At 41.1% G+C, this 25,036-nt stretch overlaps 1 protein-coding gene across 1 annotated transcript in view; it reads left to right on the top strand.

The window, feature by feature from the left end:
- LOC149313966 (protein disulfide-isomerase A5-like) overlaps positions 1-25,036 on the top strand; it is a 200,736-nt gene that overhangs the window by 62,439 nt on the left and 113,261 nt on the right. Inside the window, exons 4-5 of the mRNA XM_089520261.1 lie at positions 17,707-17,790; positions 21,051-21,096. Of these exons, the coding sequence (XP_089376387.1) occupies positions 17,707-17,790; positions 21,051-21,096 (130 nt within the window). The remainder of the gene's footprint in view (positions 1-17,706; positions 17,791-21,050; positions 21,097-25,036) is intronic.

Raw genomic sequence — 25,036 nt, 5'->3', positions numbered from 1 at the left:
CCAGAAACACCCATGCATCTCTCAGTAAGCTAACTGGAGTTTAGTATACTTAGACACTTAGATTTCAGTGATTTGTTTTCAGTGAAATTTAAGCATGCCTGCTCTTTCTCTGAATTGCACTCTGCTTGTTGTTGTTGTGTTTACTAGTGTTACTACAACTACTGCCACCACCATTATTACCAGGGTGCATGATATTTTATGGACGAGAAGAGGACAGATCCCTGCTCCAAAAGAGCTTACAATCTAAAGGAGCTTGGTGAGGAAGGAGTGTGGGATGGGTGGAAGTGTTGTATAGGGAATCTGTGTGCAGTTGTTCTAATTGCATATGTTTAGGCTTAGTTAAAGGCTGAGTGGCAGTAGGACATAACATCATTTCCTTTTTTAAAAGCTGCTAAGATGTCAGTCACATCTCTCTGGCATTTTCCCACTTCCCGCCCCACCATGTAATTGTTTTGTCTATCAGTGATTCTTCTCCTTCAAATCATTTTGACATGTGCTGCCTACTACCATATTGAAATCTTCCAATTGTTGAATTCTGTGGCTAGGAGGCATTTGAAGTGAGTCATAGATTTAGGCTGACTTGTCTTTTCCTTTCTCGTGGGGTTTTTCTGTTTCTCAGGTGAGGCTTGTAATGTTGAAAATCAAGTCTAGATTTTGTCCATGGGAAAGAAAGAGCCCATGATCATGTTGATGATGTTTATCAGACAGTTCTTTGGCAAAGAAAAACTCTTACAGCCTGTTTTGACAGCTCCTGAGTGTTGTTCCATATCTCCCCCACCCCCTCAACTCTGGGCTGTTATTTTGGGATGTCTCAAGCGATTGAAATAGAAATATTATTACTAGTAATACTATTATATTTATTTGTATCCCACCTCATTCAAAACAAATTGGGACTCAAGGTGGCTCACAATTTAAAAGAATAATGTGATTAAAACATACAGAAAGTTAACATTAAAACAGAATTAAACTATTTACAGTATTAAAACAATTGACCTTTAGATTAAAAGAATATAATGTAATTTAAAAGATTATTTAAAAAAAACCTCTTTAAAACAGTTCAGTTAAAACAATACAGCACACCCTAGCCCATTCTTTTAAAACTTTCAGCTTTAGAGGCTTGTTGGAATAAAAAAAGGTTTTTGTCTGCTTATGGAATGACAGCAATGAGGGAGTCATTCTGTCCTACCTAGGAACAGAGTTCCAGAGTCTAGGGGCAGCCACCAAGAAGGCTCTTTCTCATGTTCCCACCAACTGCCTGCGATGGTGATGGGACTGAGAGAAGGGTTCTCAGAGTCAAGGACGGCTCATACAAGTAGATATAGGCGGTATCCAGACTGGTGCTTTGCGCTGGCCTGGATATGTGCTAGGGTTGCCTCGAGGCGTCCTTTACAGATGCCCCTCAACCCTAGCACATAACCGTGGCATTGTAATGGCAGTGCCCTGTCTACGTGGGTACCGTCATTATGACATCACGGCTGCGCCACCTCCAAATGGAGCGGCGCGGGTGTTGCAGGGCGCTTGAGCCGCCCTTTCAGTGGCACCGGAAATGGAGCTTCTTCCGCTGCTTGTATCGCTGGCACAGCCTTTACACGGCTGAGCCAGCGATACAAAAGAGAAAGGGGCCAAGCGGTCCGCTGTCAGGGTGTCCTTGGGGCATGAAGCCCCAAGGATGCTTCTTTCCAGGCTGCAGGTAAGCGGCTTTTTGCCGCTTCCCTGAGGCCTGGAAAAGCGGTGGATCAGGCCCTCTGGGGCTGCCGCTGTGGCAGCTCTATCCCCGATCCATCGGGGAAAGGGGCGGCCTGTATCCCGCCATAGTCTGCTAGATAGTCTGGACCTGAGCCATATAGGGCTTTATAGGTCATCAACCTCACTTGAAAAGCTTGCAATCATTAATCTGTGGTGATCCACATAAATATGACTTACTTTTATAAATTCCATTAGTGGCAGTTCTCACTACAGAATTAGGAAGCAATAATGAGGCCACGAAAATTCTTGCACCTAGAGCAAAATCTGTTCTTTTTATTATTATTATTTTTATTCTTGTAGTACAGTTCTCTAGCTCCTGTTTTATAAAACATTCTGCCATTACTACTGTTGTAAGAATTTGGTGTATAATAATAATACTCTGTTGGATGAAATGTCTTTTTAAAGAACCACTTTTGGCAGAAGAGGATCTTAGACTGAAGTCAGAGAGAAAAATACACTGACCTCTTATTTAAGGCAATGTTATTTAAATGTACTTTGTCTTTGAGACATCAAAGAAACAGCCCAAGCTATCCTGTTAAGTATGGAATAGCAGTTTTGTTGAAGAAGGGAGTGTGTTTGGAGGATCCATGTAATGCCCTTCTGCTCCTTTTCTCCTCAGCAGGATGACTGCGTTTTCTCAATAAGCTTACATTTTGAGTTATATTGCTAGTTTATCTGATGGCAGGGTGGTTGATTGTGGAAAGAAGGAGTACATCCTCAACACTATTGAATCGAAATTCCCTCAGTGTTTTCCACCAGCCATGATCTTTCCGGCTGATTAAAAAATAATGTGCAAACCCCATCTCCCTGCTCAGTTCAGAAAATGCTTCAGCAAATCAAGCTGAGTTGTTTTGTTTTTAAAAATAAGCAATTGGGAAAACCACTCTGTTCTTAGTGGACCTATTTGTACTCTTGATGGCATGGCACGTAATGTGATGGGCTTGAAGGACAATTGTTCTTTCCTTCTTACCTGGCCTTGTTGCAAAAGCAATAGCAAGAAGTCTTCACAGAAGTGCTCTAATTTTGCCTCCCCCTGCTAGAATACTGCCGTGCTTTCATTTGCTTTTTGGGCACTCAAAGCTTAGAGGCACTTGGGACATATTATTCCAAGATTTCTTGTATGCATTGAAAAGGTGCTATGCACATTAGACTGTATATCTCAGGAGGACTATACTATTAACATCTTGCACTATTTCAGGATTACTATATGTGGCCACAAAACTGGCCATAGACTACTTGCGTTGTTCCTGAGATCCAACAAGATTAGAAAATATATAGTGGGTTTGAATGATGTGGTATCTATTTTGTCTTAATACTTGATATGTAGTGCTGAATTAGGACATGGTAGATTAGCAGTTAATACACTGACTCTGATAACCACAAGATCAGCAGATCTCCAGTTTGAGACCCAAGTGCCATGTGACAGAGTGAGCTCCTATTGCCAGTCCTAGCTTCTGCCAACCTAGCAGTTCAAAAGAATGTAAAAGTGCAAGTAGGTACATAGGTTCTACTTTGGTAGGAAAGTAACAATGTTCTGTATTCCACGGCATCTAATCATGCTGGCTACATGGCCATGGAGTCATCTTAGTAATGGAGATGAGCACTGAACCCTACAGTTGGACACGACTAAACAATCATGTCAAAGAGAAAACCTTTACCTTTTTACTTTTAGTGCTGAATTGCTAACTTAGGAAAGCATATATTAAATAGTGGATGTGAATGAAAGAAATAGAACCAATATTAACTTGGTCATTTTAACCTCAGTGTTAAGATCTATGTTTCTTTGATGACACAAAGGATTTGCAGCAGTTTCATAACCATTGCACTGATTTCCCATGCAAGCAAAGTCATGCTCAAGATTCTACAGCAAAGACTGCTCATATATGGAGCAGAGGTGCAAGCTGGTTTTAGGAAAAGAAGAGACATCAGGGATCACATTGCAAACATAAATTGGATAATGGAGCACACCAGAGAATTATGGAAGAAAATCTGTATGCACTTTATTGACTACAGCAAATACTTTGACTGCATAAATCATGCTTGCTTTTAGAGAAATGGGAATGTCACAACATCTGATCATCTTGATGTGTAACCTCTACTCAGGACAAGGGACTGCTATTAGAACAGAATATTGGAGAAACAGAATGGTTCCCAACTGGCAAAAGGGTCCGGCAAGGTTGCATACTTTAACCCTATTTATTCAATCTGTATGCACAAAAAATTGTTTGCAGAGCTGGCATAGAGTCAGAGGCAGAGGGAGTAAAGATCAGGGGAAGAAACATTAATAACCTAAGATACACAGATGACACAATACTACTAGCAAAAACTAACCACCTAATTAAAAGATTGTATGTACAGCACCGTGTAAATTTACAGCACTTTATAAATAAAGGATAATAATAATAATAACAACAACAACAACATGGACCTGGAACAATTGCTAAATAAGGTCAAGGAAGAAAGTGCCATGCTAGGCATATGCTAAGCATTAAGAACACAAAATAATGACCACTAAACAAGAAAATTGAAATATTATTATTATTAACCTTTATTTATGAAGCGCTGTAAATTTACATAGCGCTGTACATGCAATCTTTTTAGTTAGACGGATCCCTGCCTTCGGGCTTACAATCTAAAAAAGACAGAAGGAGAAGGGAGTGGTGGAGGGAAAGGGTAAGAGGTCCAGCAGTTCCTCTCTACCTCCAAGGCCTGGACCAAGGCAGATGGACTGGAGGGAGGGCTTGGCTTCATAATGGATGGTTAATCATTTTCCAGGGAAAATACATACTCTCAAGTAGGATAATGCATATACAGTACATAGCAATACAGAAAATGGTTTGATAAACAGGCACCAAAAGAATATCAAATAGTAAGCGACAATTATGCAATGCCTGGGAAGGCTTCTCTGAACAGGATGGTTTTCAACTCCGTTTTGAAGCTGGTTAAAGAAGTGATGGCTCTTGTTTGTGGGGGAAGAAGGTTCCAGGAGTGAGGGGCAGCAAGTGAAAAGGGGCGAATCCGGGATGGGGCAAAGGAAATCCTGGGCTGAGACAGTAGACCTTGACTACCAGAACGGAGGGCCCTGGTGGGAAGGTGAGGAGAAAGAAGGTCTGATAAGTAAGGAGGGGCCAGACCATGGAGGGCTTTAAATGCCGACAGCATAGTCAAATAGTTCTTGTATCTTGGATCAAATATAGACCAGAATAGAGATTGCAGTCAAGAAATCAGAAGGAGACTAGGAATGGGAAGGGCAGCTATGAAAGGATATACACTGCGCCCGCATTATACGCAGCTTTGAGCATATGGTCAAAGCTGTGCGGGGTGGCGCATCCCATTCACATGAATGGGGCACGCTCCCGTGGCGTGCGCTACTGTGCCGCCACGGGCACAAGCCCCGTTCATTTGAATGGGGCTTGAGCATCCACGTTTTTTGTTATGCTGAGGAATCCAGAACGGATCCCCCGTGTAAGAGAAGGGCGGACAGTAATTCTGAACACTAAAGTAAGATAATCCAAGCCATTGTATTCCCCATCACCATGTGCGGATGGGAGAGTTGGACAGTTAAGAAAGTTGACAGAAGGAAAATCAACTCATTTGAGATGTGATGCTGAAAAAGAGTGCTGAAGATACTGTGGGCTGTCAAGAAGACACATAATGGATCCTAGTTGGAATCAAGCTGGAATTCTCCCTGGAAGTCAAGATGATTAAATTGAAACTGTCATACCTTGTGCTGATAATGAGAAGGCATGAATCATTAGAAAAGACAATGATGCTGGGAAAGGTAGAGAGCTGTAGAAAGAGAGGGCCAGACTACATCAGGGAGGCCACAGACCGAGCATACAGGATCTGAGCAGGGCAGTAGAGGACGGAATCTTGGTGATGTCTCATCCATAGGGTAGCCATGAGTCAAAGTCAACTCAAGGGCAGCTACCCACAAAATGTTTGATGTCTCTGATAAATGTTTCTCGAGATCACTTGGATTTTTCTAGTACACTGAATTATAGGTAAAACAGAGAGTGGTGTTTGGTTTTTTTAAAAGTGAGTTTTACAGAGTCAGTAAAGTATTTCACACACACCCCCTTGTCTCTCTCTCTCTCTCTCTGTGTGTCTTATTGCTCTTTCCTCTCACTCTACTCCCCAATCACAAGGCGTTTCTACTAATTATCCTTTTCCACACCAGAGGTGCGGTGCTTGTTGTTAAGAGGATGTTGGCTGACATCCAAAACCATTCTTTCTAGAGCCAAAAACTGAATATGTGTTTCTATTTCATTGTTATTCATAATAAAGGAAAGCATTAACCAAATGCTGTCAGAAAGGGTTTTTTGAAACAGATGCTTGGTAAAGTGTTTTATTTTCTGGCATCTGTGGAAATGGGAAGAGGAGAAAGGGAAGATCAAGCTACCTTTTTAGTTTTGTGACCTTTCCTTTTCATCTCTCTGGTCCCAGCTAGAACTCTTAGGGCTTGAGAGCGAGCTCCCTGTTTTCCTTCACCTCTCATGAAAGGTAGTAGGCTGTCTCTGACTTTATTATATCAAATCTGGTAGAAAAAACTAATGTAGAACTAATGTAGACTGGTAGGTGGGGAGATGTATTTTCTGAATAGCCTTTTGGTTTGGGATGTGACATATCCATACTGGCAAAAGTCAGAATAAGCATCTCCCACCATTTGGAACTGACCTCTCTCTGATGGGGACAACTTATATTCCTCTAGATCTTGTTGTAATGCAGTTCCTATCAGCCCTACTTAGCATAGGCAATGTTTGGCAGAACATGGGAGCTGCAGTCCAGTAGCACCTGGGTGGGCACAACATATGCATCCTTGTCTTAGATCAGAGAAATCTGCACTTGAGTTGCCTTATATTTACTTGAAATATATAGTGATTGACAAATTTCAAGATGATGATTCTCCTCCTCCTCCTCCTCATTATTATTAAAATCCTTTGGGTAAGCTAGGGTTAGGTCCAAAAGCCTGAAAGCCTGAAGTTTATGTCCAGGTGTGGTTTTCCAGTTCAAGCTGTTTCTTTGTGATGAGGGATTCTGCACTTTTAAATTGTATTGATGAATTTTATGTATTTTTCTATTGTGCTTTATGCTTTGTAAGCTGCTTCAAGGGCATTGTTGGGAACCTTGGTAAAAATCGAATGAAAGTAATAATAAATGTGAGTTATGACACTTGTGACTACCCATCAAAATGCTTCAAAAGGACATAGTTCAGTGGATTTGAATAACAGCCAGTAACCTGCTAGTGCATAAACTTTCTGAAGCATCACTGATGGGACAGTCTCAGACATCATAGCTGAAATTTAAGTGAAACTTTGGAAATGGGAACAAGGAATTGATTTGCACATGAACAAGTTATATAGCAGGAGTGGGAATGGCGCAGCCCTGCTGATGTAATTGGACTACTTCTGTCAGCATCTCTACCTCTAAGAGAGTTGGTAGTCCAACAACATCTGGAAGATCACTGAATGCTCATCTTTATTCTTTAGGCCAGTGGCTCTCAACTGTTGATCTTCCAGACATTTCTTCAGGTAGATAATAGCTGCTTACCCTGTTCAGCAAGCACACAATTGATAATATGAAATGTTTTCAGTGCTATAATAATTAATCTCAACAGTAAGAAGTTGTCTTAATTCATTTTTGAAAACAAAAGAACAGCTTTTGGATTTTGTTTCAACTTTTGTGTATAGTGTTCTAGTACAAAGCATAAAATAGTTTTTCTGTGGATGAACAATACTTCCCAAACATGGCTCGAAGACTGGAAATATTGAGGCACATGCTGCTTGTTCTGGCAGGTAATAGAAAATTGTAAACTGCATTGGTGATTTCCAAGTAACCAGTCACTATTGTTATTTGTCCCATGTACCTCAATCGGTAATGGTACTGGGGCAGCAATTGCATCAAAAGTTTTTCTTTTGAGGAACCTGACAAATTGCCTTCTGACAGACACTGCCTTTCTTCTACTTCAGCATGTGGAAGAATTTATTTGGTCTATTTAGACTGGAGGACTAAACATAGGCTTGAAAGTAGTTGATAGGTGGACTTCTTTGAGTTGTTTTGTTTGTTGTCTGCCTTCAAGCTGTTTAGAGTGCCACAAGATGAACCTATCATGGTGTTTTCTTGGCAAGAATTGTTCAGAGGGGGTGTGCCGTTGCCTTCCTCTGAGGCTGAGAGAGTGTGACTTTCCCAAGGCTACTGGAGATTCGAATCCTGATCTCCAGGGCTGTAGTCCCATCAATCAAACCACTAGACTATGCTGGCTCACACTTGTTTAATACATTCCTATCTATCTTTCTATAATTTAGCAGTTGCCTCAGGTAGGTGCACGTTGATGTACAACACCATCAACACACCTACTTGTTCTCAGTCTCACAGGAAAAGGTTTCCCTCCCAAACAGAACATCTGTTTATAGAGAGGTGTAGTATTGGAAAGTGTAATAGCATAGTAGAAATGGTTTAAATGCTTATTCTCATCCATGGTTCTTCCATCTAATTATAGCGTTCCAGGTCTATACGTTTGATTAAATTTGGGGTAGCTCTACTGCAATTGCATAATGTTTCATTTGGGGTCCGTAAAAACACCATTTGCACAATATAATGGGATTACATTATTATTCCTATTCCTGCTTCCTCAATTCTGAAGCATTTAGCCATAACAAGAAATGATAAATAAAATATTGGTAGTAGCAGCTACTGCTCAAGGAATGTGCTGGTTTTCTAGCAGAGTTCAGACAGATTTTATTCGACCACCAGTATGGTGTGCACCAGTTGTTGATCCATACTTTCATGCTTTGCATTTTCATGTTTTCTGAAACCTTTCTGAAAAGATTTTTTATAAGGAATCCATGCAGTTGCTGTCAATTTCATTAATTTCATGGTTTATATATTTTGTTAACAAAATGAGAAAACCCATAAAAACACAAGGAAACCTTTTTTCCCTGAAAGAAATGAACAGTTTTGTAACATGTTATGCGCATAGCTTTGCTTGCATTTCTCAGAAGCTTCTTCTGTCTGGAAGTCTTTTCCAACAGCTTTATGTGTATATGGAAAAGGCCATTGCCTTGGCAAGATTGCAAGCTTTGCTTTAATGGGTGAGAGCATTCACACTTTAAGTGAGGGAGTTGAGTCCTCCTTTTTGCTAGTTCATGCTTTAATTTGCTAATGTCAAGGCATGGTATGGCTCCTATTATTATGCATGATTGTATGCTGCATTTTCTTTGGTCAGACTAACTACCATCTGCAGGGTATGTGTTGAACTTTTCTTCTCACCCAAACTCTCCCAAGTCTTATCTCTTAACACAGTGTTAATTTATTGCTGTTCATTTTTTGCATTTGCAAGAAGACAGCTTGAAAATGTCAAGAGAATTAACAGGAACACCAGCAGCAGTGAACATAGCACTTCCCTAGAGAAAGGGCTCCTTACTGTCACCCAGCTTTTAAAAAGGGACTCAGATCAGTTCAACAGTTCTCAATTGTGAGCATGTGCCCAGTGCATTTAGTTACCAAACTGCCATTTCGGGTACACATATATTGCATTGCGCTGTTTTCACCTGACATGATTCAAGAATGCTTGGAGATGGGTTGGTGTCTTGGCTTTATAGTTAATCCTCTTCATCCTGCCACTTTGTTTCAATACAAGAGATAATGCTTCCAGGCTGGGTCCCCAGATTACACCTGTCTCTGACAGGAATTATCCCCTCTTTTCCCTGCTGGCCTTCTGTCAGCACCAACCTTGATGAGGATTTGATACTAACAAGACTTGATCCATAACCAGCTGCAATCCACAAGGTCAGTGCAGATGTCAGTAGTTCTGGCCCAAGGCAGTTTGTTGCCCAAAGCAGAACCCAAATAAATGTCTGTCTGTCTGTCTGTCTGTCTGTCTGTATGTATGTATGTATTAAAAGGAATTATGAACTGCTTTCCTGCCCACTAGAGCCCCCACAGCAATTTGTAATAGAATCATGGTGTAAGGAACAGAATGATCTTTAAAATAGGCTATGCCTAAGAAACAATTTAAAAGCTAAAGCCCTGACAGAACAAATACACTTTAAATTTTCTATTAGAAGCACCATGCAGAAGGAACTGGCCTGACCTCTGTAACCTGTATATCTCTAATTCTAGGGATGTATGGCTATGATCCTGTGTGGCTCAGCATAGTGTAATAATTCAGCATATGAACCTATGCTAGGCTGAGCCATATACACCCACCCTCCCATGAAGCCTTCCCCTCTCCACAGCTGTGCTCTTCTTTGTAGTGTTTGGACAGGACTGAAGAAGCATCTAGCTAAATCCCCTTATCCAAAAGCAAATAATTACAGCAGCACTGAGGACCCTGGCAAGTCTCAATACTGGTGTCATAATTTCCCACCTGGCTACAGCGAGATGCTTCTGTGATCCTTGTTCTCTGCTCCCTACATAGTAGGGCATAGCCATGTTGAGGGCTTCAAAGACTCAGGTGGTGTCTTCAGGCACTGCAGAGGGTGGGTGGAAATCCCAACCCCTGCAGCGCTCCCAAAAGGACATACACATGTGTAAGGGAAATACAGGTGTTCATATGTCCTTAACAGGGTGTCAGCCTATGTGTATTATAACTCTTCTGAGTCTTTACAGCTCTGCCTTCTTACCAGAATCATATATTCCATCTTAGTTCTCCAGAAGCCTTCTCAAGACAGAGGTAAAAATCATGTGACTGTTAATATTGTTGGACTGCAACTCCTAAGAGTCCTCACTATTGGCTATACTGACAGGAGCTGATGGGGGTTGCAATTCAGTGCCATCTGGAGCACATAATTCCCACCTTTTTGTTGAGGTTGTATTGTAAGAACTTGATCAGTTCCTCCAGAGAGATGTCTTTTTGACATTTTGTGTGACATTGCCTTCCAGAACTTGCCAGCATGTCATGTCATCTGGATATTAAGCATGAAGAAAATAAAGTTTAATAGTTGGTGTAGGATCTACTGTTGAAAGCTTTCACAGGGGGTTACACCTTTTGCTGTCTTTCATTTCTCTACATTTTTACATAATTTGTCACTTAAATCTTGAGTTAGGTTAGTTTCTTGGCCTCTTAAATATTTCATATCTGTGCAAATATAATCTTATGTTTCCGAGTATCGAAACAATTACAGGGTCTTTATGATACATATTTATATATGATGTCTGCCACTACAGTTTTCTGATGCCTTTCTGTTTGGTAACTCGTCTTCTATTGTTGACTCCTGCAGTTTGTTTATCTATTGGCATCTACTTTTAATGTTTATATAGATGTGTGCCTGAACTTTCCCTAGAAGCCTAAACGACTAAACTGAGATTGTAATGCTTTGGACATACAATGAGAAGACATGATTCCCTAGAAAAGTTCACTATGCTTAGCAAAGTAGAAGCAATAGGAGAAGAGGAAGACTCCATTGTAGGTGGATAGACTCAGTCAAGGAAGCCACAGCCTTGAGTTTGCAAGAACTGAGCAGGGCTGTTGCTAACAGACTGACTTCAAGGTGTCTCATTCATGGGGTTGCTGTAGGTTGAGGTCATCTTGACAACAACTGATGTATTATTCCTTGGATATGTTCTAATTCATTTTCTGAGGTTGCTGTATTGTACTAGTGTGTGGATTCTTGAAGAAAATGCACACATATTTTAGACCAGGCTTCCCAGACTTGGTGAACTCCAGATGTTTTGGACTATTGTTCCCATCAGCACCATCCAGTGGTTAGAGGTTATGGTACATATCATCTAGAGGATACTTGGTTGTGAAAGGCTATTTTAGGCTGGTAAGAGAAATCTAGAAATGACTGTCCTTTTTGTGTGCCACCAACAGCTCCAGGATTCTTTTTGGAGCAGCAGAAACAAAGTGGGTTATATTTGTGCTGCAATCTTGGGTGCCAGCCATTGTTGTCATGAGATAAAAGGAAACATGACACAAGAATAAGAGACAGGTTCCTGGTTCTGTATATTTTTCTTCTCATTATTCTGCTGAGACTCTTTTATCTTCCACTTCTCAACATCACAACTTTTACTGGTGCAATTAACTTTCTGACAAATCTGTGTATTGGAAATATTTAAAACATTCCCTGGGATTTCATTCATGACAGTCTATCCTTTTTTTTAACTGTGCCTTTTAGATGTTAATCTTGCCTCATTTTTCTGTTTACAGAGAACTCTATTTTCTCTCTCTAAACATGTTTTTAATTATTTACTTGGCAACCTATGTGGTGCACTGATTTCTGGCTGTGAATATAACTCGGGAGACTGATCTCATATTCTTTCTACCTTGTTTGCTGTGGTGACAAATCCCATGTCTGGGAAGAGAATGTTACCATGGGACTTGGCTTTAGAAAACAGTGAGCAAAGACAGCTGAGCAAGTCACCCAGTTCTCTTGTGTGCTGCCAGGGAAGTGAGGATGGGAACTGCCTTATCTGTACTCTTAACAAGTGAATCATTAAGTATATTAGCTGCCATTAAGATAACTGCACCAGTGATTTGGAATGGCAAGCTAAACACATAGCATGCAACTCTCTCTTCCTTTTTTGACCCAAAAGTATACAAGAAAGATCCAACATTGATTCAGATTCTAGTGTGGGGAGTACTAGGGCATCATTCCTTTGCCTTCCACCTTTTCTGGTACCAGTCAGATTTGTGACTCCCATACGTGCAGTTTTCACAGGAAAAAATCCTTGCTCCTTTGACTATTCCAAGCACAGGGGCCCCTGAGTCAGGTCAAGATCACAATATTAACACAATATTTCCTTTTGATTAGGGGACATTGGCATCCTGCTTGTGAATTACTATGGTGTAATGGAGCTTTTTCAGTCTCAGGGGAAACAATGGCAAACTTCCTCTGAAGAAAGCTTGCGAAGAAAAGCCCATGATAGGATCACCTTAGGTCTCCATAAGTTGGAAATGGCTTGAAGGCACACATCATGTACAACACAATGGAGAACCAGCCTGGTGTAGTGGTTTAAGCATTGGACAAATACTCTGGAGATCAGTGTTTGATTTCCCACTCAGCCATGGAAACCCACTGGGTGACCTTGGGCGAATCACACACTCTCAGTGCCAGAAAACCCTGTGATAGAATCATAGAATCGTAGAGATGGGAGAGACCACAAGGGCCATCCAGTCCAACCTCCTGCCATGCAGGAAATCTCAATCAAAGCATCCCCAATAGATGGCCAGCCAACCTCTGCTTAAAGACCTCCAAAGAAGGAGACTCCACCACACTCCAAGGGGAGTGTGTTCCACTGTCAAACAGCCCTTACTCTCAGGAAGTTCCTCCTAACATTGAGGTGAAACCTCTTTGCCTGTAGCTTGCATCCATTGTTCCGTGTCCTGTTCTCTGGAGCAGCAGAAAACAAGCTTGCTCCCTCCTCAATATGACATCCCTTCAAATATTTAAACAGGGCTATCATATCACCTCTTAACCTTCTTTTCTCCAGGCTAAACATCTCCAGCTCCCTGAGTCGTTCCTCATAGGGCAAGGTTTCCAGACCATTCACCATTTTAGTCGCCCCCTTTTGGACACGCTCAAGTTTCTCAATGTCCTTTTTGAATTGTGGTGCCCAGAACTGGACACAATATTCCAGATGGGGCCTGACCAAAACAGAATATTGTCGCACTATTACTTCTCATGATCTAGACACTATACTTTTATTGATGCAGCCTAAAATTGCATTGGCCTTTTTAGCTGCCACATCGCACTGTTGACTCATGTTCAACTTGTGGTCTACTTGGACTCCAAGATACCTTTCACATGTAGTTTCATTCAGCCAGATACTCCCCATTCTATATCTGTGGATTTTATTTTTCCTTCCTAAGTGCAGTACCTTACATTTCTCCGTGTTGAATTTCATTTTGTTAGCTTTGGCCCAGCTTTCTAGTCTATTCAGGTCATTTTGAATTTTGATCCTTTCCTCTGGAGTATTAGCTATTCCTCCTAATTTGGTGTCATCTACAAATTTGATAAGTATGCTCCCAATTCTGTCATCCAAGTCATTGATAAAGATCTTGAATAACACTGGCCCCAGGACAGAGCCCTGTGGGACCTCACTTGTCACTTCTCTCCAGGATGAAAAGGAGCCATTGTTGAGCACCCTTTGGGTTCGGTCAGTCAACCAGTTACAAATCCATGTAACAGTTACCTTGTCTAGCCCACAGTTTACAAGCTTGTTTGCAAGAATGTCATGGGAAACCTTGTCAAAGGCCTTACTGAAATCAAGATATACCATATCCACAGCATTCCCTTCATCTACCAAGCTGGTAATTTTATCAAAGAAAGAGATCAGATTTGTCTGGCATGACTTGTTTCTCTGAAACCCATGTTGACTATTTGTGATTATGGAATTGCCATCTAGATGTTCACAGACTCTCTGTTTAATAATCTACTCTAGAATCTTTCCTGGGATTGATGTCAGACTAACTGGATGATAATTGATGGGATCCTCTTTTTTCCCCTTTTTGAAGATGGGGACAATGTTTGCCCTCCTCCAGTCTGCTGGGATTTCTCCTGTTCTCCAGGAGTTCTCAAAGATTATTGCCAATGGCTCCGATATTACATTTGCCAGTTCTTTTAATATCCTTGGATGTAGTTCATCTGGTCCTGGAGATTTAAATTCGTTTAGATTAACAAGGTATTCCTGTACTATCTCTTTACTTATTCTGTGCTGAAATTCCCCTCTTCTGTCCTTTGCTCCATTATCCTCCATTTGAGCACCCTTTTTCTTCTCTGAGAAGACTGATGCAAATAAGGTGTTGAGTAATTCTGCCTTTTCTCTGTCCCCTGTTAGCATTTTGCCATCTTCTCCACGCAGTGGCCCTACCGTTTCCTTCTTCTTCTTTTTGCTGCGGAAATATCCAAAAAAGCCCTTTTTATTCTTTTTCTCCTCTCTAGCAAGCCTGAGTTCATTCTGCACTTTAGCTTTTCTGACTTTACCCCTACACATGCCTGATATTTCTTTGAATTCCTTTTTCATGATTTCCCCCTTTTCCATTTCTTATACATGTTCCGTTTAAAACTTAGCTCAGTTGAAAGTTCCTTAGTCATCCATCCTGGTTTCTTGAGACACCTCCCGTTTTTGTTTCTCACTGGAACTGTTTGAAATTGTGCCTTCAGTATTTCCCTTTTAAGAAAGTCCCATCCGTCCTGAACTCCCTTCTCTTTTAGTATTTCTGACCATGGGATCACCCTCAGTACTTCTCTAAGTGTACTGAAATCCGCTCTCCCCGCTCTCCTAAAGTCTAGAATGCATGTCTGACTATGCCTGGCTTCTCCTTTCCATTGTATACCAAACTGCAGGAGTACATGGTCACTTTTACCTAATGATTCCACCACTTGCACCCCATAGGTTTCCCTTAGAGTCACCATAAGTTGGAAATGACTTGGAGAGACACAACCACACAACACGTCCAACGTATAACATTGCAACATTTTTTTTTGGTTGCTGCATAGGTTGGAACTTGCTACCAATTGTGCAACAACAAACTCCCTCCAAAATCCAACTTTTCTTAGCAGCAAATCCCCACTTTCAACCTGACAATTCCTTGGGTGGTAGAGAGTGGAGGAGCAGCAGCAGACAAGTGTGTGGCTGTGAAGTCAAAGGATTTTACGGCCAGAATCTATAGTTTTTGTGGGGGTTTTGGGCTATGTGGCCATGTTCTAGAAGAGTTTATTCCAGACATTTTGCCAGCATCTGTGGCTGGCATCTTCAGAGAATGCTGGCATAGAAGAGAGTCGGACACACACACACACACACACACACACACACACACACACTGTGTGACCCTGGGTATGGAGGAATTTCCATGTTAATATGTGTATTGTTCTGTTGTTGATGGCAGGGCCTCAGGGTGGGAGGATATCCAAAGAGGATTAGTGTTTGCTAATTGGTGATCGTTATCTTCTGGGAAAGTCCCTGACCCTGGGTGGTTTCTCATTTGCATTTGCTGAGTACTCATTTTGCTATTTTTCAGGACTAGTAGCCAAACTTTGTTCACTTTAAGGGTTTCTTCTTTCCGGTTGAAATTATGGATTTCAATGGCTTCCCTGTGCATTCTGCCCTGATAGTTGTGGGCATGGTCCAGAATTTCAGTGTTATCAAACAGTATTTTATGCCCAGGATGGTTCTGCTGATTTTTCCGGCTAACTCAGTCTGCGGTGTCTCTCATGTCCTTTGCTGAGCACAACATTTGCTTGATTTTCTTGGTTGGTTTGTGAACCATTTGGAGGTTGTATGTGGCTATTTTCCCATAACTGGATGCAGAGTAATAACATATCTGTAGGGTCCTGTGAAGGACCTTCAGCGATTCCTGTGGTGTTCAACTATAGGAAAATATATGGATGCTCGTCTGCTTGTTCCCTTGCTCTTTACTGACAAGGAAATGACTGGGTAGGGGTAGGGAGCTCCTGAGACATAGATGGTGGGGTGAGGAGTGGGCTTGTATGGGAGATGATTGTAGCTACATCTCCTGATACAGGATCTCAGCCATGGCTCCTTCCTGCATACTAAAGGAAACATAGTTGGTTCTGACAGTGCAATTATATGAGCATTTACTTACAAGAGTGTCCCACTGTGTTTGGTGATGTTTACTTCCCAGTAAGCATGCTTGAGATTTCAGCTTAAAACAGCTGCAAACCATTTGAGGAATGGGAGCGATGCCAAGATGCAGAAGGGAGTTTAGAAGTAGGTCTGCTGCACTTTAATTGGTCAGAGGGGCCATGTAGCTTGTTGGCAGAGCATATGCTCTGCATGTAAAAGCTCTAGGGTTCGGTTCCTGGCATTTTGATTAAAAAGAAGATTGTTGGGAATCTCTTCTCATGTTTGAGACCTTAAATAAAGCTGCTGCACTTGCTGTCAGACTGAGGAGACAACTGTTAAACCTGATGGATAAATAATCTGATTTAGTGTCAGGCACAGTCCTGTTTCCCTTGGGTGGATGAGATTTCTGAGAGGACTTTCTCCATTGTGGTGACTTTTTCTCTTTTAAGTTAAGATGTTAGCTACTCTAGGAGGTTTTTGCCTAATGACGCTGGGTAGATTGTTAACAAGAAACTAACTTGCCATCAAAACCTGTAATGATATGCTCAGAACTTGTCTAAATTATTCTGGGATTCTGTTAGTTGCACCTACATGAATGTTTACTTTTTGCTTAATGATTTGTACTCTCCCTCCTCAAAAATGTTACTTAATGTCAGAATTGTCTTTCAGAGATATGGGATAGTTACTATTTAATGTTAGTAGTTTATCATTTTATTAAAAGTAATTAATTTATTGTTTCAATTTTATTTTAAGTTGCCTGGAGAACAAGAATGGGTGAAAAACAGAATTAAAGAAAAGTAAAGGAAGCAACTTCCAGTCTTCATAGCTCAGTTTTAGTTTGCATACATAATATACAATATGATTCACTTCATATCCAAATATATCTGTTTCATGGCTATTATTCATTGAATGCATTCACAAATTGTGCTTTCCACTTACCGGGCATCCAGGTTGATATGCAATAAGATTACAGTAAAGCTTAGTAAAAACATCTGCATCATAAAAAATACAGATATAAAATAATCAAATAGAATACAGTTAAAGAGTGATAGTAAGGAGTGACATAAAACACTAAATAATATTTAAATCCCAAGAGAAGAAAGGACAGTTTTAACTGTCTGCCTAAAGTATAATAGAGAAGGAGCTCTCTAGAGAAGAGGTAGCTTCTCTTCGGAAGAGTTCCAGAGGTTGGACTTTGCAACAGAAAACACCTGTAAATACTCAGCAACCCAGCCTCTCTTGGTGGTGGCACATATAAAAGGACCTTCAACATAGATTTAACTTGTGGTTCAAGTATGACTTGAAGCCACACAACAGCAACAAATCAATCACGGATGTTAATTTGCTCAGCCAGAATTATTTACATGTCATTAGTAAAGACAGTAATTAGATACTCTTTTAAATCCTTTCTTGCTTTTATTTCTCTTGCAGTGATTCAGAAAGCCGAAAACTGTGCAAGAAGATGAAAGTTGACCCCAGTTCAAAGGAGAAAGGGGTAGAATTACTACATTACAAGTAAGTGCATGAATGGGTTAGGGTTTTTAAAAAGTTTAGTGTACTTCAACACTCAGTACTTGTAATGAAATTGTAATGAAAGGTGTCAGATTGCATATTATCATGCACATTTCCTTACAAATGTCTGTGTGAAATCCAAATCAGACTTACTCGAAAGAAAGTGTATATTATTAGTCAAAGGAAAGGATCATCATCTTATTATGTATTTTTACTCTGCTAAATTCATACTCTGAAACCAAGCTACTAATGTACACTTCATTAGAAAACATTACGTCACAGGGAGACAACAAGTTATATATAATGACCTGGTGATACTTGTGTTGGAACAATCTGCTTGGGATTGTGTAAGTATCTCTCATTGATTTCTGAGAAAGATGTAAATCCTTGCTTAACTGTCTTAGTGATGTTACTTTGAAGGGCTGAACTTTGACTGGATTGCAGCCCATTCATTTATTGTAATTAGCAGAATTCATTTGTAGACCTGGTTAAGATACAGTGGAACCTCGCCATACGCGGGGGATCCGTTCCGGATCCCGCCGCGTATGGCAATTTCCGCCTATGCTCAAGCCCCATTGTAAACAATGGGGCTCGTGCACGGCGGCGTGGAGGTGTGTGGGGCGCAGCGCGCGCACGGCGCAACAGACGTGCGCACCCATTCAACTGAATGGGACGCTCCGCCCCATGCGCGCCCAGCGGCTTGAGCGCGTACACTCAAAGCCGCTTATAAAAAGGCCGCGTATGCGGAGGCCCCACTGTATTTTAAAATGTACACATTTTGTCTGGGCTTGGTAATCTCCAAAAAATTGTGTCTGTCAGAATAGCCCCTCCCCCTCACCATTTCCCAAGGGTTGGTTGGCCTCCTGTCCCTGACCTCAGGCTGCATAACATTCTGTATTATTTTGTACCATGTACAGAAGCCCCTAGCCCTCTCCAGTTCAAACTTAGCAGGGATGGGAGAGTGGAGAGGATAGAAGTGGTTGTTTGCTTAGCCTATGTATTTTCCAGTTCAAATAGGCTCAGTGCAGTTGTACCTGTTAAGTGCAGATAATGGTCATCATTTGTGGCCTCTTCATTTTTGAAGGCTTTGCTTTTGCACCTGTTCCCCTTCAGTTGATAGTGGTGCTCCACAGACAGTGCAAGTTCAGGGAGATGCTCACATCACTTCCACATTTGAAATGAAATACTTCCTTACCTCTGCTCCTTGGTAGTGTTCTAAATTCCCATTATCATGACTCAGTGAAGAAGTCGGGATACAGAGGAAGAGGAAAAACCAGCTGTAGCACCAACTGCAGAAGTGCTGCAAATTCACACATCAATCCAGAGTGTGCACCTGTCAGCCAGATGCCCCTTCAGCTGTACTACTCTAAACTGGGCTTGACCGAGATGGCGCTCTCTCTACCAGGTTGCCCCTGTGGTTTGGGAAAGCTCCTTTTTTAGATAACAGTCCACAGAATTGTCCAGACTGCACAATTACTTGTCAAAATGGCTCAGGGATTCTGGGAGTTACAGTCCCAGAAGGGAATTTTAACATGTTTTGGAACCAATTCCTTTTACATCAGCCTTTTCCAGACTGCTGCACTCCAGATGTTTTGGTCCCTGAGCTCCAACAGTGTTGAGGAGCCACAAGAGTTCAAGTCCAAAAATCTGAAGGTGTGAGGAAGATTACTGTGGAAGTCTGCTTTGCATGAAAGATCATGTTCTCCCAAGTACTCATGTACCAGTGCAAATAATGCACAAGCAGGAGCTTATTGTAGAGCTCACAGCTGAAAACAACTAGGTTCGGGATCATTTCAGCATGTCATTCTATTTAATAATCATAAAAGTAACTTGCCAAGTTCTGTATGTTACAGAGTGCTGAGCTCTTCACTAGAAGATCAGATTTTAAAGCTCTCCATTCTTCAAGAAGTTGGTGGAGCCTGGGAAGGGAGGCCAGGCTCAAGAGGAAATTGAATGCCAGAATTCACCACTCTGTTCTAGAAGTGCTATGCCTGAAGCCTTTCATTCTAGCATGACTGTAGTTGGTACATGCCTACGTTGGACACACTATCATGCTCCATGGACTCCTGCTTGTGGTCAGGACAGGGCAACTCATTACACACATACACAGACAAATTTAATGCCATCTCTGACCTTTGGAACAAAAGAAAGAATGGGCAACATCCCCTTAACTACAGCAACTCCAGGCTTGGGAGGAAGCAAAGGACTATTTCCCTTAGCAGGATCTGTCTGATCATTTGCCATGGTGGGAGTGGCAAACAGCTATGTTCTTACAGATAGATAATGCCACTTTGTGAACGTAAACATCCCTTAATAAACACACTAGAGATAATATGATACATTCATTTTTGTTCTTATGTTGTTAATAATGGGCATTATAAAATATGAATAAAATGTTAAACATTCCGATGAAAGTGGGCTGTAAATCTACAAGAGTCTACAATAGTGCAGGTTGTGAGCCATTGGCTGCTATGAATGCCAGGGTGGGGGGAGAGCATTTGTGGTCAGTGGGCACATCTAAATCCTTTGTGCCAATGACCATAAATATGATACTGGTCACTAGCACAATGGAGAAAAAATGCTGCTTCCCTCATATCAAACCTCCTGAGAATTGCGGTCTGATATAGGGGACTGGCAATATTTTTTCTGGTGTGGCAGGGACCAGTACCGTGTTTGTTTCCATTAGCTACAATGCTGTTTCTTCTTTCCCTAAAAACTCACTGTGGACCAGCAGCCAGGGATTCATGGAGCAGCACCAGTCCATGGGTTTTCTAGTGGCACTGGTCTGCAAAAACTGTACAGCACAATCAATTTGTTAGTCTTTAAAGAGACACAGGACTCTCATGTTTTGTATTTGTTTAAATTGCAACTAAAAATCATCCCTGGTCAACTTATTGGTACTTGTCTGAAAAAAAAATGCAAGAACCCATCACATCATTATACTTTGATATTTTTTAGCAAGTGAATATTTTTATTCTTTAGGAATCAATGTGCAGTAATATAGTGGTGCATTGTCGAGATGTTTCTCTGTGCATCTGCCACTCCCCAAATCTGGCCTGTGGTAAATGCTCTCATTAAAGCTGCTGGAAATGATTGCCCATTAGAGTTTTGTTTGCTTCAAGGACTTGTTTTCAGTTGTTGTTTTTTGCATAGATCTGCAAGCTAAGTACAACTTCATTTATTTGACCAGAATAAACATCTGTCTTTCTAACAGTAATCCTAAAATTAATTGCTGTTTTTCCCTATATTCAATTTCTTGACAGGGATGGCACATTTCACACTGAATATACAAGAGCACACACGCTCAAGGTAAATTTACAGTAGTTTGTGATCTTACGGAGTGGGATATGTGTGGCTGGATATAGAACAGATGTTAATGCTTGCAGTTTTACATTTGGGTGGGAGTGAGATGATACATTTCACAAACAGCTGTTTGGGTGACCTAGAGGTTTTTTCTCCATTCCCATGTCTCCTGGGCATCTGCCAGCTATGCATCCTGTGAAGCTGTGTGTGATTAACTAGACTGAGTTGATGTTAAATTGCAACAAATTGTGAGCTTAGTTACAATCTGCTAACAAATAGAGATTTTTATTATGTTTTTTAATATGTTTTTTTCCCATTGTTGGATTTTTAGTTTGGTTCTGCTATAAAATTCTTTTGATGCTGGTCTGCATCTAATAGCATTAGCCTGACAGTGACGAGGAAAATACTTCCCATTTTATTTCGTCTACCATGAGATGAGCTTGAAAAAGAAATGAAATTGCCTTTTTCTCAGATCTGATGATGGCCACAAACTAAACTGCTAGAACTGATGCAGTAGATGCTGCATGGTCAAAATGGCCTTTCCTCCTTCCCACTCTTTTTTGTTGTTACACAGTGCTAATATACTTTATTTTTAAAAAATCACACACAAGTCACGTGCACACACATTGACATGCTTGAAGAAGTTTCAGGAAAAAGGTTAGTATGTTGGAAAGCACCAGAAACTTCTCCTGAGTCGAAGCCACCTTCTGCGTTTGGCATCACGGAATACTCGCTAAGGCATTTGCTCTGGTAAAGTGTGCCTTGCCCATTCCTAGAGAGTCTTGGTTCTGTTTTTCTTCCTCCTCTCTATTTCCACACCTTTGCTAAAGGTCCAAATCTTGTGAGGAACTTGAAATAGCAGTAACCACATCCTGTCTTCTCTCCCTCTGGAAAGTGATGTAGATTGGCTGCAAGACATGAAAACAGAGGAGCACACTCGAGGAGGGTCAGCTGAAAGTATCCTGCCCCAAAACTCCTCAAAGCCTAATGTTGTGGATAGACAGTTTTTCTTTCTTCTCCCATAATAGATGAACTTGGTAGCTTCCCAAGTGAAGTTGATTTGGGTCAGAGCTGGCTAACAACTGTAACCCTGCATATGTGTCTGATCTGCAGCTGTTATTATCTTTTGTCACTGGGTAGCATTGATGGGGGCTGTAACTAAAACATGTTTGGAGAGCCACAGTTTCACATCCCTGGTTTAGGACAAGTAGGGTATTTCTGTTTTTATGTAATTTTGGAAAATGACTGCCACAGGGCATTTAATTTCAATTAATTAAAATATGCCTATAGCTTGAACTGCCATCATTAGTGACTGGGTTGCAGATACCTCTAGAAATAAATATGGTCTCAGGCCAGGGATACTCATTTCTTCAGAGGTCATCCAGGCAGATGGATATGGTGTGTCCCTCTGCAGGCCTGAAAAAAAAAATCAGTCAGTGAGTCATTCAAATTTTATTTTAATTAGCAAAGAGCCATTATACAAATAGATTACAAACATCATCTTTGGTCCTTGTTTGCAAGCATAAAGCCAAACCAAGAATTTAGCAATTCTAAAAGTTAAATAATTGTTACAATTACCCTCCCTAAAGTGCAGCTTTTCTAAGGGGAAAGTCCTATTGCCTGGGCAGGAGGGGGAAATGAGTGCAGGGAATGACTGAAAAAAGCAGTAAGGGACAAAAGACAAGCAGAGAAGAAAAAGGGTGAGGAATGGGAGAGAAGAGAGAAAGAGCATAGGGAAAGTAAGAGCACCTGGACAGATGGAGTAAGGGTTTTCTAACTTTTGCAATAGGGGGTACTTCTACTAGTTTTGAATATTTTGTTTATAGTTTTTTGTGTGTTTTTCGAGCTATATGGCCATGCAGAAACAGGGCCCTGGAAACAGCACCAAAAAAAGCCACAATGTGGTTCCAATATGTGGATAACACTTTCACCATTTGTAGCCATGGAGAAGAAGATCTTGGCTGTGTTTCTGAAACATCAGAACAACATCCACCCTAACATCCAATTCACTATGGAAAAAGAAAAGGAAGGAACACTGCCATTCTTAGGTGTCCTGGTCATCCACAAACCAAACCAACGTTTGGGCCATACAGTATATAGAAAATCTACACACATGGACAGATACCTGCACAAGAACTCCAACCATCACCCATGACAAAAAAGAAGCGTAATGAAAACATTAGTAGACCGTGCAAAGTGGATCTGTAAACCCAATTTCTTGGAAGATAAACTGAAGCACCTTGACCGGGCTCTACAGACTAATGGTTATTCCAGCTGAAACATCAGAAGGGCTGTCAGACCCAGAAAAACCCAGAGGAGTGAAGACAAACATCTACCCAAAGGCAATGTATTTTTACCCATACATCAAAGGAGTCACAGACAGAATATGGAAAGAATATGGGAGTTGTAGCTCTTCACCTCTGGCTCGAACTCACCACCTTGTTACGCACCGGCGCTGACCAGTTTTGGCCAGTGGTTAAAGCTTTGCTCTAAAGCAGCAGAGTTACAGAGAATAGGCTGAAGACCCTGACAAACTCTCCAAGCCTTCTCACTTTTGCTTCCACAGAAGTCTTCACACTTCTTCAGGATCCAGCTGGCTCTTGTATCTTCACCCAAGACACCAGACAACTCAGTAGTCTTATATAAAAGATCTACTTTATTCTACTGTATACAGCTCCAAAACTATCCAATACTCCACAACTATCCACTACTACCCACAAAATACATTGGGATTCATAGCCATTATTATAGCCCTTGGAAAACACCACCCACTCTTGTCAGTTTCCACCCAGTGGGCGTGTACAACCATTTTCATTGGTTCTCTTAGTTCATCCCACAATTAATGATTTCATCATTTCACCTTGTCCACTTAACAATTCTCAGGTGTGTTCAATTATCCACTTTACATTTCTGTCCTTGGCATTCAGGACTTGTTAATTACATTACCTTTTACACCTGTGTGGCTTCTAATTGCTTTTGCTGAATCATCCTGACTCTCACATACATGTTTTATTTCTTTCACTGTATGTCCCATGTTGCTTTTTCCTTAACAAACACAACTTCCAAATGGTTTACAAACCGACCAAGAAAATCCAGCAAATGCTGTGCTAAGCGAAGGACAAGACCGACCCTCTCACAGCCACAGGAGTCTGGGTCAGCCAGAAAAATCAGCAGTAGCATAACATGTTATAAACCATCCTGGGCACAAAATGCTATTTGAAAACACTGAATTCTGGATCATGCCAACAGCTATCAGGTCAGAATACACAGCGAAGCCATTGAAATCCACAAACACCAAGACAACTTCAACAGGAAGGAAGAAACCCTTAATGTTAGCAAAGTTTGGCTTCCAGTCCTGAAAAACACTAAAATCAAGACCGAGCAAAATGCAAATAAAAACCACCCAGGGTCAAGCGTTTCCCAGCAGACAATGATTACTAATTAAAAAGACATTAATCTCCTTTGCATATTGAGGCCTTACTATTCAACAACAGAACAATACACAGATTAATATGGAAACCACTCCTCCCTACCCAGGGCCACTCTCTTCTATACCAGCATTCTCTGAAGATGCCAGCCACAGATGCTGGTGAAATGTCAGGAATAAACTCTTCTAGAACATGGCCACATAGCCCGAAAAACCCACAAAAAACTATGGATGCCAGGCATGAAAACCTTCAACTTTACATTATTTTGTTTGTTTGTGGAATAATTCATGGGACCTCTCTTAATAAGAGACCCAGTGGTTTCAGTGTAGGACTTGGATTCTGGAGATCGGATTTCATGTCCCAGCTTGGCTATGAAAACCTGCTGGGTGAGCTTGGGCATGTCACACATTCTTAGCTCCAGAAGGCCATGTGATAGTCTCATCTTAGTACTGCCATAAGTTGGAAATGACTTGAAGGCACATGACAACAATACAACAGCATAAGAAATTGATACACGG

The sequence above is a fragment of the Sceloporus occidentalis genome, unplaced genomic scaffold (assembly GCF_023333645.1).
Source record: "Sceloporus occidentalis isolate IW3139 unplaced genomic scaffold, rSceOcc1.0.p SCAF_4, whole genome shotgun sequence".
Lineage (NCBI taxonomy): Eukaryota > Metazoa > Chordata > Lepidosauria > Squamata > Phrynosomatidae > Sceloporus > Sceloporus occidentalis.
Note: the sequence above shows the minus strand (reverse complement) of the source record. Positions and strands in the feature narration are given on the sequence as shown.